The 13,677-nt window shown below is 40.9% G+C and overlaps 1 protein-coding gene across 1 annotated transcript in view; it reads left to right on the forward strand.

Annotated features, from left to right (window-relative positions):
- Window positions 1–80: 80 nt before the first annotated feature.
- Window positions 81–13,677, forward strand: part of SNAP25 (synaptosomal-associated protein, 25kDa) — a 29,427-nt gene continuing 15,830 nt past the window's right edge. The window contains exons 1-3 of the mRNA XM_010000173.1: window positions 81–152; window positions 828–869; window positions 9,421–9,469. Coding sequence (XP_009998475.1) covers window positions 81–152; window positions 828–869; window positions 9,421–9,469 — 163 coding nt within the window. The remainder of the gene's footprint in view (window positions 153–827; window positions 870–9,420; window positions 9,470–13,677) is intronic.

Consider the following 13,677-nt stretch of genomic DNA (forward strand, 5'->3'; position numbering starts at 1 on the left):
TATCTGCTGTCTTCCAGGCTCACAAGCAGCTGAGAGCAAATCCTTGATCTGCAGCTTCCACAAACGCACCCACAGCTGAAATGGCGGAAGACGCTGACATGCGCAATGAGTTGGAAGAAATGCAGCGGCGCGCAGACCAGCTCGCTGATGAGGTGAGACCAGTAGCCAAACTGGAAACCTGGGGCGAGGGCTGGTGTCAGAGGCACAGCCCGAAATAGGAGCTTGATCCGGCAAAGGATTTCTGAGGCTCATTCTGTATTCTGTCAGCTTTACACTGAAAGCAGAATTGGAAATTAAATGAGCCGGGGTAAAATGTAATGTCATGTTTAGTCTAGATTAAGATATTTATAGATCCTGAGTTTGATTTAGGCATTAGAGTCTGCATCAATTTGACTGACCTCAGAGCAAAAAATCAGCAATTTAATATTTTCTAAGGATTTCTTCAATTTGCCAAACCTATTAAATGTTAAAAGTCACCAATTAGGTCCCTGGAAAGTCTTAGCTGGAAACCACAGACTTTACATTTAAAGTGGAACACCAGCTGTTCCCAGTACCAGTGCTGCACTGCACAGGCAACGGGAGAGCAAACCTTGGAGACTGCAGCTGCCCGGAGCTGTGGCAGGAATTAGTGAGGAAATGTGGTGCTGCATTAGTGAGCCCTGACAGAGACTTGAAGATGAAGGGATCACCAGGGCCCCACTGGTGGCCTTATTTTGAGGGAAGGCAAAGAGCACAGGAAAAACATACTGCCAGCACGAACCCGCACGTTACTGTTAGAAACTGTATCTGGCCAAATCTAAGCGGGTTTTCTTCTGTTTCTTTTTCAGTCCCTTGAGAGCACCCGTCGAATGCTGCAGCTTGTTGAAGAGGTAAGGACTTGCATGTTATTTGCACTTCTGTTGTGAACAAAAGCAATGGAGACACTGGAAGTGTGTGGGGTTTTTAACTCACATTGCTAAGGCATGGCTGTGGTTTTGTGTGCAGCTCCATCCCTCCTTATCCTTACAAGGGTCATTCAAAATGCTGTGCCCTACTTGCCAAGTGTCACCCTGCAGACCAGCTTCTGCGGCACTGTTTTCCCCATACCTGAGTATCCATTGAGACAGGATACTCAAGATGAGCCAAGCAGACAGCCTCTGAAGGTGACCTGGAGTCAGAGACAAAGTGGCTGAGCTTGCTGCAGAGCTCCTGGAGCCTCGTGCCAGCACCATTCTGATGTCCTTGCCATAACACTGCACGTAGGGAAGGTGAGAAAGGCCCTCGGTCTGTTTGCCCTGTGGTCTGTAAATACCTCCTTCTCCATAAACACTTGGAGATATTTTCAGAGGATCAGGCACCGCAGCATGTAAGTGCCACTTCCTTTTGTGTCTCTGAAACATTCATGAGATGTTCTAGATTGACAGCTTTGGAAAAGGAAGTTCTCTGATTTTCCACAGTGCTAAGGAAGGGGACCCAGGCTCAGTCCTCGCAGCTAATACCAGCTTGAAGGTGTTGCTCCCAGAAGGCAAAAAAACCCAATTGAGTCAGGTTTCATTTCACCCTTCCCATATAAGAAAGTGTTTTTAAAACTCTTAGATTCCCAGACTCAGTTGGGTTTAAAGTGTTCAGCCATCAGGTGGTGGAAAACTTTGTTCCTGCCTGACAGGACATATTATTTTCAGACACCATGCAAGCCTTGGCTCTGGAGCTGGTGACATTTTTAATTATGGTCATCAGCACTGTCAGTCCCTGCACTCCTGACAACTGGAGGAGTCTCCAGCAGAGAGAGAGGAAAGAAAATTACATCAGGACCCACGTTCAGGAACAAGCACAAACCCAGCCGTAGGCTTCGTGGCCTTGAAATCAATCACAACTGTGAAGATCAATGCAGTCCAGTGGAGTCAAAATTAAATTTCCGTGTTCAGATAGACAGCCAGATGGGTCACTGAGCATAGTCAGAATCACTTCTCCTCCACAAACACTTCATATCTGGGCCCCTTGCAGCAGAAACATGCTCGTGAGCAATCTGTCCCTTTTTGCTGCTCAGCTCCCTGGACATGCCACTTCTAACCATCACTTTATGCCAAATCTATGGTGGGTGTAGCTCCTACTAAAATAATTTCAACAGCATGAGAGCAAGTCTCATATAGGCACTTCCACAGATGCAAAGCTGGAGAGTCTGCTGCCCCAAAGTGCCTGTGATCTAAATAGACGTGGCAGATGATGAGTGGGAGAAAGAGGCGCTGGAAAGGGAAGTGATTTGCTCTGGTCCAAGCCATCAGTAAATGCCAGCCCTGTCTCTCCTGAGCCGTATTTGTGTGACCTATGCACTGCTTGAGTCTTCCTAACATATTGAACCAGCATATTGTGAATGCCACTGGAATTGCAGTATTAAATTACAGCAAATGGCAAAGTGGGAGGAGAAGTGGGACTGCTGAATTTACCAATGAATTCACATAGGACCCTAGTGCTTCTTGGAAGATCTTAGCATCTCTCTGGACCTGGCTTTTATTCAGGTGCTACAATATCCTCCTGTCCAAATAGAGAAGTTTCTAAAATTAGCACTGAGTCACCAAAGGAATTCTTCTACAATGAGCTGAATATTCTTTTCACTAATGTGGCTACAAAGATCTTTACAATTTTTCTGTGGCCTAAACAGCTAGTTGTTTACTCCAAATCCATTTCCTAGGTACTTTTAAAAGAATGCAGCATTTAGGGAGTGAGAGATTTTGTACTGAAAAGACAAATGGTGAGCATCTTCAAAATCAAACTCACACTACTGTGAATTAATATACCAAATAATCCAATTAGAATTCCTTGCTTAGCAGAACCTGTCTAGTGGGCAGAAATAGAAAATGTTCTTTCTCAGTGAAAGAATGCTTTTTAATCTATTATCGTGATACAGCAAATCTGTCATTCTTGACTCAGGAAAAGGATGCCTCCATGTTTAAGCATAATTTCTGTATGCATATGTATGGATTCCTGTCATGGTTGGCTCTGCTATGTTAGATACTAGGAAAATACAGAATAAACAGACTGACTTGGCTCCATGCTAGAGACAGAGCAGTGCTGTCTACTCAGGGAAGCCCTACAGCAGTACAAGGCATCCTTAATTCTGAAATGTAGGTCATAGCCTGGGGGACAAAACCAATGTCTCTGAAGGACTCTGCCCTCCTTGCACAAGACAACAGAGTTTGGAGACTGAGGCCTGGTGTTGTTCTCAGTGAAGGTCGGCAAAGAAACTAAAATATGTTACTGCTTCTTATTTTTATAACTCAGCTTTGTGAGAAGTTTTTGTTTCAATCGTAGCATATGAAGGGAAGCAAGAAGTGGTGAATGGCTGTTGCAGAGTAGTCAGTGCTTTGCCCTGGGATAGCAGATTACAAAAATCAGTTTGCTCTGTGGTGCCCAGCATACCCATGCAGCACTATTTCATATGCACTGACCAATGCTCAGTTGAGCTACTCAGCTACTCAGTGCTATAAATATCTGACTTTTATGATGATGCTGTGCAATGTCTGGGCCAAAACGTAAAGTAAAAATGACACAGAAGAAGTGAGACTAACTACACAGTTTGCTGCTGACCTTCTTATTTTCTTGTTCAAGATTTTTACCCCACAGATAACTTTCTGAAATGCAGAATAACATAAGCAAGGGCAAAAGCCATGAATTAACCACCATCTTCCAGCAGAACTGCCACAGCCTTCAAAGAAAATCAGTCATTGTAGAGTGGGGGAAAAAAAAGGTGGTTTCTAGCTATGATGCAGCAAGGGAAAAAAATATTAACGAGATCAGTACTGCAGAAAGCCCAGAAAGAAAGCACTTAGCAACATCTACAGACAAACTGTTTTATACATTTAAATCCAGACAAGATTATCTCGACTAGAGTCATGTTTACAAATATATCAAAGCTGAAATGGTTAGCTATAAATGTTTGATAACCTCATGATGCTGCTCTACACAGGACGCTGAACACACAGTATGCCATTTTAATAACTTCTTTAATTTGTGATACAGAAGTGAGCTTCCCATGACATTATTATCTTAGTCAAATTTTCCTTAGTCTGAAGAATAAAAAGAAAAATATTCTATTAATTTGAAGTTTAGTCAAAAGCTTGGCAGAGCCAATTCGAAATATCTCTTTGACATCATTAGCTATTGAAACAGTTCTACACAGAACAGCATTTTAATTTGTGTAATTTCAGAGAAATACATATCTGGTACAGGGGAAGGTGATTAATAATTCTGGTTTCCATTTTTTGTACACAGGATTAGACCCCTTTTTCTATGTAAACCAGGGAAGCACTGGACCCAGGGTCATTACAATAAATGAAAATTAGGCCCACGGGATTTGAGTGGGGGTTCACAGATTCATAGTGGCTGAAGATCTGAACCATAGGGTGAATTAACAGGCTGAAAATTATCAGGCCTCTTTAATCAGGCACGGAGAGACACTTCAGTGTTAACAGGACACAGTAAACTTGGAGAAGAAGCTAACAAAATGCATTACTAGGGATGACTAAACAGTGTTTCTTGGACCACGTTTTTGCCTTTAGGGCGTTGACATTTCTCTTCAGTGCCTCTGGTAACTGCTAGGAATGTCAGCCTGTCCTGGTATATAATTGTCTGTGTGAATTTATTCAAAACAAACTCAATAATTCATATTGATTTAAGAAAAAAATCTTAATGTGTTTTTCACATAACTGAGAATGTATATCTATTTTTCAGTGTAACTCCTGAAATTCAAAGTGATTTCTATAATTTGGATTCTCTGTCTGATACATCATGCCCTTCTACTGTTATGAAAATCACCCCTGAGGCTAAACCAAAGTTGGAGTAGCTGCTTTTTGTGGCAGGCATAGATAGGATGCAACATATTGTGTTCCTGGAGGGACTAATGGGTCCTTTGAGAAGTCATCCCAGTTCTCTTCCTAGTTTTATTCCCACCTTGGGAAATTAAGTGACATAACAGCAATAGCAAGAAATGATACAGCAATACATTTCCTTTCCAAAGTGCTGGGCAAATTTCAGAGAATGTGTTGTTGCTGACTTGCTCTGAGTGACAATCTCATTAAAAAACAAGAAGTTTTAAAAAGCTGTTACAGAAGATCGTGGATAATGTATATCAAAGGCTCCAGCAAGGCTCCAAGTTATGCTGTTGAGCTGACTTCCCTGAAGCATTGACAGGCTTAGAATTATGTATTTAAAAGCTGATATAAGCTCAGAGATTTACAATTGTGTATTATTGCTTTCTGATCAGTAGCTTAGCTTGTGGTGAAGTGGAGAATCTGGGCATACATTTCATAAAATGAAATTTTATGAAATTTTTTAAATGAAATTTTTCATAAAATAAAATTTCACAAAGCATGGTGAACCCAAACCAGTTGGTTTGCAGTTATCTAAACTCTAGAGCTTAGTGCTACTAAAAGGTTGAAGGACATTGACTTTCATGAACTTTATGAGGTCTATATTCAGTTTAATGTCTCAATAAAACCAACTCATATTATGCCATTGTCTTCTAAAGTACAGGAGCATGAGAGGTTTGCTGTACCATTGCAAAATCCAGCAGTCCAAATTCTCCTCTCGAGTGCAACAAGAAGGCAAGGAGAGTTAGTAGTAGCTCTGAACAGAGAAGGCTGTTACAGACTTAAGAGTTGGATTAAAATGGCATGTTCTCAATGAACACTGTAGGGTCCTGTGAAAGATGCTCTGGCCTGAACTACTGTAAGCAAACACATTTTTTTAGAATCCTTCTTTTGCCACAAACTAAAGAGAGGGTTACTGGTGTAAGGACTGGAGAGTCTTAAGATATGCCTCCCCTTCATGGCTTCCCACATAGAATGTCATCGACATTGTTGAGCAGTGCATGTGGGTAGGAACCCTTCCTGAGCCCTCAGAACCAGACAAAAAATGGTCACCAGGCCCCTGCCATGGCCATGACTCTTCATGGCTCTTCTGTTACGGAGATTTGATGATCAGTTGTCGTAAAATATATTCTTCTGGGCTGGCACTGCACAAACACAACTTTCCTCACTTCCCCTTACACATTTGCTAAGTAACCAGTTTGAGTGTGTCTGCAACACTTGTCCCCACTGAGATCAAGGGGAGTTTCTATGACACTTACAGTGCAGAGAACTCCAACATGGTCTGTTTGGTGCCACTTGTGTGGCACATTTCTTCCTCTGCTTTCCTTCAAAGGCAGATGTCTTGTAGTTTTCAGAGATGCCTCAGTTTGTTGTCACTTAGGGCCAGTTACTGAATGGTTCTCTCCTGCTCAGTCATCTGAATGATAAGCATATTTTTAGAACAATTCTGTCTTACAGACATGTTTGATTTTGAGCTATCTAAAAGATCAGTCACAATTGAAATACTGAACTTTTAGGAAAGTCTGATTCTGTTTTAAATGCACAAATTTGGTTTTTTATTTTGAATTGGCTTTACATAGTTAATTTTTTTGTGAAAAATTGAAAATTAATGCTTAATAGAAACTTGGAACAGGAGGAGATTGTCACTTAATATCTGAATCACCTCTCATCTTTGCCAGTGAGCATCTTTCTCTTAGCTTCAGTATACTTTGGATTAGACCCCAGATACAGGGAAGTAAAGTCAGTGCACACCCTTTAATATTTTCTCATCAATGTTAATGCTGTGGCAGGCTGCTCTTAAGAGATAGAATATTGCTAGATAAAATTAAATGGCACTGATGGTCAGGTAAGTAAAAGAAAATTGCAGCTCTTTTGCTTAGTGCAAGGATTTAATATGAAATGCAAACTAGAAGAACTAATTGCTGAATTCACCTTTCAGCACAGCTCTTATTCAGGTCACAGAGCATCTGAGCTGCATGAAGGCAGTTTGCTCAGATGTTAAAAACTGCAGGAAACTAAGGTCAGAGGGCTAAGGAGCAGCCAACATTTCTCAGTCTGACCATGTCTGACTCACTGAAAACTGACAACAATCATACCACCAATTGCAGGTTTTCTGGGTCCAATATTTAGAAGGGTTCCATGTCAGACTGCACCATATTCTCTCAAACACAAGATGACTCAGGACCTAAGCAGTCTCCTTGTGTAGGCATGAGGCATGTTTTTTAAAATACATATAAATCTTTTAGGGTAAGACATCGTTGAGTACCGAGAGCATAGAGAGAGAACAGTAGAAAGATATTGCACATTCCTGGCTTAGCAAATCTGATGCCTGCCCTACAGAACATGTAAGGTCACTAAAGGTTGTTTCCTTATTATAAATAGGCAATTCTAGGATGGACCTTGGATCCTATGTTTCCCAAGCTTGCAAAAATAAAAGCTGGCTTGGATTCAAGTAAATGCAGTATGAATTTGAAAGGAGAGAGAGTAGCAGTGGGTACCTGGTAGATAGCTGACCAGGGGTCAGTAGGACACAGCAGAGAGTGAAGAGGGGCAGAAGGGTTTTTCTCTCCACGTGACAACTCACAGAAGAATTTTGGAAAAAAAAATAAAGGTGGGGAGTAGAATGAACTAGGCTGCACACATCTGATGTTTTTTCCCCAGTTTTCCCAGACAAGAATGGGAGTGCAGAGAGGCAGATGAGTATACAAGAGGCAACTCATATCCCTCTGGAAACTAAGTGGATCCTCTTGAAGTGAACTAGCTGCATTAGCCAGCCAGCCCTCGAGTGTGACAGAGCCAGGCTTGCAGCTGATCCAGTGTGGGCAGTGCACTGCGAGCCTGCCAGCACCTGCCCAGCACCCACCAGGCAGTTGGCAGCCAGAGAGACTTCCCCGCTCCTAGAAAAAGAGACGGGCAGTGAGTGAGGCAGCTGGGAGGAAGTACAATACGAACTCCTTAATTTTCCTCAGGGAGAGGGAGGATAGCCTGAAAAAGCCTGAAAAAGCAAAAAGGAAGCTCAGGACTCCATGTTTCTTCTCCTCAAGTCCTGTGCAACTGTGGGCATCTCCTCTGCCCTCTGTAAAGTCCATTCTACCAACTTTATCTGCTTCACAAGGGTATGGGTGGCTTTATGTTCACAGAAGCAGCTATATTACTGCTGAATGTGTCCAGGTAACTCCCCTGGCAAGCTGTCAGGCTACAGAGGACTTTGCTTCATCTGTTATAGAAATGCAACAGCCAGGAGATTGCTCAGGCCATTAATTATTCACAAACAGTATCACTGCTCCCAGCAGAATGGAGCAAGTTTCCCCTTCGTAATTAAAAAGGAGCTAATCTGATCTGTGATACAGCTTAGTATCACAGCACTCAGAAACCTGAGACACCTGATTACATCCTACAGTGTTGGTAATGTATGCAAAAATTGTATTTGTGAAAGGTGAAAGGTGCCCTGCTGCTGATTTAGGCTCTCAATTGCTCAGCTCTTGCTCAAGCCCCATGTCCTGCAAGGGTGATGATAAGACTGCCACTAACTTCCATGGAACAGAGGTAGGATCAGTACATAGGTGTTTTAAAAATACTGCCTTCATGCTCTATCCAAAGTCTATTGATGCTCAAGTTGTCACTTGGCTGAACCAAAAGCTGGCTCAAACCCATATCTATTAGATCTTTAAGCAAAAGAAAAAAAAAAAAAAAAAAAAAAGAAAAAGAAAAAAGAAAAAGAAGAAAGCAATTCACCTTCTTATGCTTCTGCATCCATGCACCCAGATCCCCCTTTGTTTTCTATTAAATAACTGCACAAAGTAGCTCCAGCCACATTCTCCTGACTGTGGCCCTTGGCCGGCTAGACAAAAAGGACAAGCAGCCCTTGTCCTGTATTTTTCTCTCCTCTCCCTTGAGCAGGTTTGAACAGGGAAGGAAGATGTTCAATGATGGGCATGTGGAAATATCATTAGTCAAATTTAGATAAGTTTATAAATGCACAAAGTATCTCGCAGGGCCAGACATAGAGTTGAGTTGTAACATCTGATCCTCATCCAAATCCTACTAAATGTTAGCTTGCTTTAAAATGCATTTCCGAAGTAGGTAAGCTTTCCAATTTCTGTGTTGCAAGGGCTATGTACAAACCACTATGCCTCCTTACCAAAGATGTTTGTGCCAAATATATTTTCCTTGCGAATTTCTCCTGTGGGATGAACATACACCTGCAATGCCAACACCCTCTTCATCCCTTCTCCTGCTTCAGAGAACTAGAAGATGTTATTCTTGTGTAAAGAGATTATTTTAATGCCAAAGTCCATGACTTTGTGTTTTCTACAGTAGTTCAGTATCCCAGTGAATCCTGAAGGACTGATGGTACAATTGAGAGCACACAGTTCCTTCTAGAGTGTGCAGGCACATAAAGTCTTTGGACTGTGCCACTAGCCCCTCATGACCTTGTCATTTCTTTCACTGTTTTTCTTTTGTCTTCCTATGTCCCGTACCAAGGGCTGAGTGTTCCCTCACTGATCTCTCTTTCTCTTTCTCTCTTTCTTCTCCCCCTCTCTCTCCTTACCTTGCTACCACTATTGGGATGTAGAGTAAAGATGCTGGTATCAGGACTTTGGTTATGTTGGATGAGCAAGGAGGTAAGTTCAGATTGCTTCAGTAAGGAAGTATATAACCATTCTCAAAGTACTGTACTAACTGTGTGCAATCCTAAAAATGAGGGCCATAAAATACATGTGGTTGTGCATGAGAAAGACAAAACCTCTTTGACTTAAGCTTTGTTGTCGTCAGAGGAAGATACAACAACTGCATAAAAGTCTGTACTACTTTTGATCTGTTTCCCATTAATGTCAAAGAGAGCTGCAGGCTGAACTCATTCAAGTAATTTTTTTCAGCAAGCTTTAGGTCAAGATCCAGCTACATGAGGAGAAGATTTGTCTCTGTAAGTGTAAAACCCAATATTACTTATGCAGGCGCTATGTTTTTTTCTCACTCGTTTTAGCCACGTGTGAAAGGCATGCAATAAATGCATCCAAGAGAAGGTAAAACAAGTGTAGTTTGTGCAACAAACACTTGCTTTTTGTATATAACTGTCAGTGAGGGTAATAGGAATTTAACTTTAAAAGCTACAACACAATCAGCTCATTACAATTGATCACATAGGGGCTTTCAAGCTTAGACGAGTCCATGTCTGCGGATGACAGTGACAAAGACAGAGCTAGATATATTCAACACATTCCAGGAAATTACTTTTTTGCTCTTCATAATATTACAAATAACTAGGTAACTCCCCCACGCCCCTGAAACTAATAAATCTTGATTTGCTGCAGACCCACAGCACCAGCAAAACGGTGTCTCCGAACATAAGTAAAATCAACAGAGTATAAATTCCTGCTATCCTGTGTCAAACCAACCACCCCAAAAGCCCTTGTTATTGCTTCCTATGTGGCATGATACAAAACTGTATTAGGAAATGTTGTCTACAGAGGTAATGCTATATTCCTCATCAAGCCCAGACAATTATTTTAAGCAATGGCACAGCACTGTTGAGAAATGGACTGCAGAACCTGACAGGCCCTTTTCATCTGTAATGGCCTCATCTCTCTGACACTAAAATGAATGAAAAGTAATAACAGGACATAAACAGAAAGCAGCTTATCCTATTTGCTTTTTTATGTATGTCTCATTGCTTCCCTCCCCCCATCATCTCCCCTTCAGGGAAAAGAATTTAACCTAACCAAATTTTGTTACATCAATTTGTCTTGACAAGAAAAAAAAATTACAGAGAATATTTTGTTGCCTTCAAAATTTTTTATCTTAATAACAGCAGTGAAAGAACCATCACTGAATACAGAAAACCAGAAATTATGTTGAAACATATATAGTACCTGTCTAAATACCGTGCTTTGTTTCAGAAGTGAATTATTTAGATAAAATAAATCACAAATATTGTCAGAGAAAGTCTATAAATGGTATATCTTGCAGTGTAACCCACGGACAGATCAGAGAAACTTTAGTGGTTCTTCCCTTATGTTTAATCTTGAAAAAGTATGATTTTGTTCTTTAACTGTTATTTTTCCACAGATTGTTTATTTCATTTATATCCCTGAATTTTGCCTTTTACTTTGTAGTTCTACTATTACTAAAACCCTGTATGCAAAAATTGTCCAATCAACTCTCTAGTTATGCTAGGAAGGACAATCTGTGTGAGCCAAGGAGCTGAGCCTGGACGCACTGACCTTTTCAGAGTCCAGAGAACTCAGTATTAAACTCTCACTGACAGTAAAATATTACATGTATATGGTATGGCCAGAGATGCAGTTAGTCCATATTTACAGGAAACAGACAATTTAAAAGCCTCTTTAAATTGGTTATGGTCATGCTGTAAGCAGTTTAGTACATTTAGCTTGTGACTTTACACATTGTGGGTTTGTCAAGGAAAACAGCCTGACATTGCTACAAATCCTGGGAATGTTGTAACCGCTGTGCTATGCTAAATGCTTAATTAAGTTTTGTTCATTTTAGCCATATATAGCTATAATAATTCCTGATTTATTTATTTTTATTTTTAGCAATAAAGGACTTATATTATTGGGTAAAATACATTAATGATGACTTTGAACCCTCTGTAATTAGTGCAATGTGTGCAACTCATGGATGTCTCAGCAGATTATCAGATTAAGGAAATAATTTGCTAACACTGCCATGTGATCTTTTTTCAGCTGACTGCACAAGTCACTTAAGATTATTAGGTGTTAAATACACAAAAAACATGACATTGATCTTTCCAGTGGGCGGCAAGTAGAATATCTTATCTCCGCAGTTGCTTGAAGCTCTATTTCTAAGTTTCCTTACAAAATTGCTTGTTTTGTAGTTAAACAGACCTTACAAGGAAAACTTCTCTGAGCTGATCTCAATCTAAAAAATGCAAAGCAGGACTCATTTTCTGACATCAATAAGCAGAAGTCCTTGGGATCAAAAATGAAAATAATTTGATGTAATTTTACAATAGTAAGCATTTATAAAATAAAGCTAGTCTGGCCAGCTCCGGTTGCCTAGACATTTAGTACAGCATGGAACAGACCACAGAGTCTCTTCTGACCCTGCAGAGATGTGGAGCTTCATAAGAGCTTTCATGACTCCTGTTTTCCAGAGGATGGGGATGCCATAAAAACTAGAGACCTCTTCCCATGCCCTTTGAAGTCGCTGGCAATCTGAGTGGGCTTTTGGAGCAGTCCCTCTGCAATACCAAGAGTTATCATTTTTGAAGCCAGACATTGTCACCCAAACCAGTTCGGTTCTTTCCCCAAGGGGCTCACAGGAAGGAGCTAAGAGGTTAGATTCTCCTTGTTGTTGTTTTTTTCCATCAGTGAGAAAGTCTTTCCCTATGTACATCCATAAGGCTTACATTTTCTTAAACCTGGCCTTGAGTCAAGGTCTCTTAATTATTTAAATATAAATATATAGATAAAGTCTTGAATTATTAACATATTACACTAAGAGTTCATGCTGCAAAGGATTATTCAGCAGTGGTAATAGCTATGCTTCATTAAAGATGCCTTTGAAACACACTAGCTTAGAAATTTGGATGCATGTTGGTTAAAAGCCGACAATAGAAATGAAACTGAGTACAAAGTGGTGATATGAAGACAAACCCGAATTGCAGACTTAGCAGAGATTCCAGAGTGGTAGCTCTCCTTCTCCAAAGGAAACTCCCATCACCCGGGAGTATCAGCAGGCAGGCAGATTTGGACCTTCAAGGACCTTTTTTTTGTGTTATTATGTCCTCATGCAGTTTATTACAAAGGAATTTTGTTCTTGTATTCAGAACTGTGTGGAGGAGAGAAACATCTCCATTAACAACATTAGCAGCACAGCTGTTCTTCATCAGAGGCAAAATAGAGGAATGTCCACAGTTTTGATAAGCCACAAATGAAAATTTCAATGCAATTGAAATTTTCTCTCTACGACATGGCAAGAGTAAAGGTACTCATGCCAATGATAACATGGAGCAGCTTAATCTACCCAGCAGATTTGTAGCCCAGATCAAGATAAATCATGGAGATAAAACTTCTGCATAACTGGACAAGTCCACAAGCAAAAGGGTTGACATCATGCAACGGTGCCCATGCTAGCTGACTTCTACTGGTTTTATAGGAGTTTCAATTTTAAACAGTTTTGTGTGAATTATGATTGAGAAATCACTGCAGTAAACACAAATATAATTACCATTTTTTTCCTTGAGAGAGCAAAGCTATAGCCCCTTGTGCAGGCTCCTTCCCCAGCTTATCTCCTAGCCTACAGCTACCACAAAAATTGATAGGGAGTGAGAAGCCAAAAGCAGCGTTGCTAGAGACACTCTACCAACACCTATGAGCTGAGGTGATCACAGTCAGAAATGGTTTGCTAATTAGTGAAAAAAAAATAAAATAGCATCAATTACATTGAAAGTGTACTGCAGAGCAAAAGACAAACAACCTCCCTCCCAAAAGCAGGTTGTGCCTGGTCTACTGATTTTTAGCACAGCTACATGTGGGATCACAAGCATTCCCTGCCAGCTTAATTCTGCTCCTGTCTGTGCTCAGCAATGCCTCTTGGAGCAGGTCAAGACTGTTCCAGAAATCACAGAATCTCAGAGAATTGTCATGGTTGGAAGGACCCCTGAGATCACAGAGTCCAACCATCAACCATCAACACACACAAAAAAACCCCAAACACAAGCAACCACACACACAACCAAAAAACACCCACAAAAACCCTTACAGCCTCAGCCACTAGAGTATGCCCTGAAGTGCCACATCTACATGTTTCTTGAATACCTCCAAGGATGGTGACTCCACCACCTCCC

Source organism: Chaetura pelagica, unplaced genomic scaffold (assembly GCF_000747805.2).
Source record: "Chaetura pelagica isolate M959 unplaced genomic scaffold, ChaPel_1.0 scaffold336, whole genome shotgun sequence".
Taxonomy (NCBI): Eukaryota; Metazoa; Chordata; class Aves; order Apodiformes; family Apodidae; genus Chaetura; species Chaetura pelagica.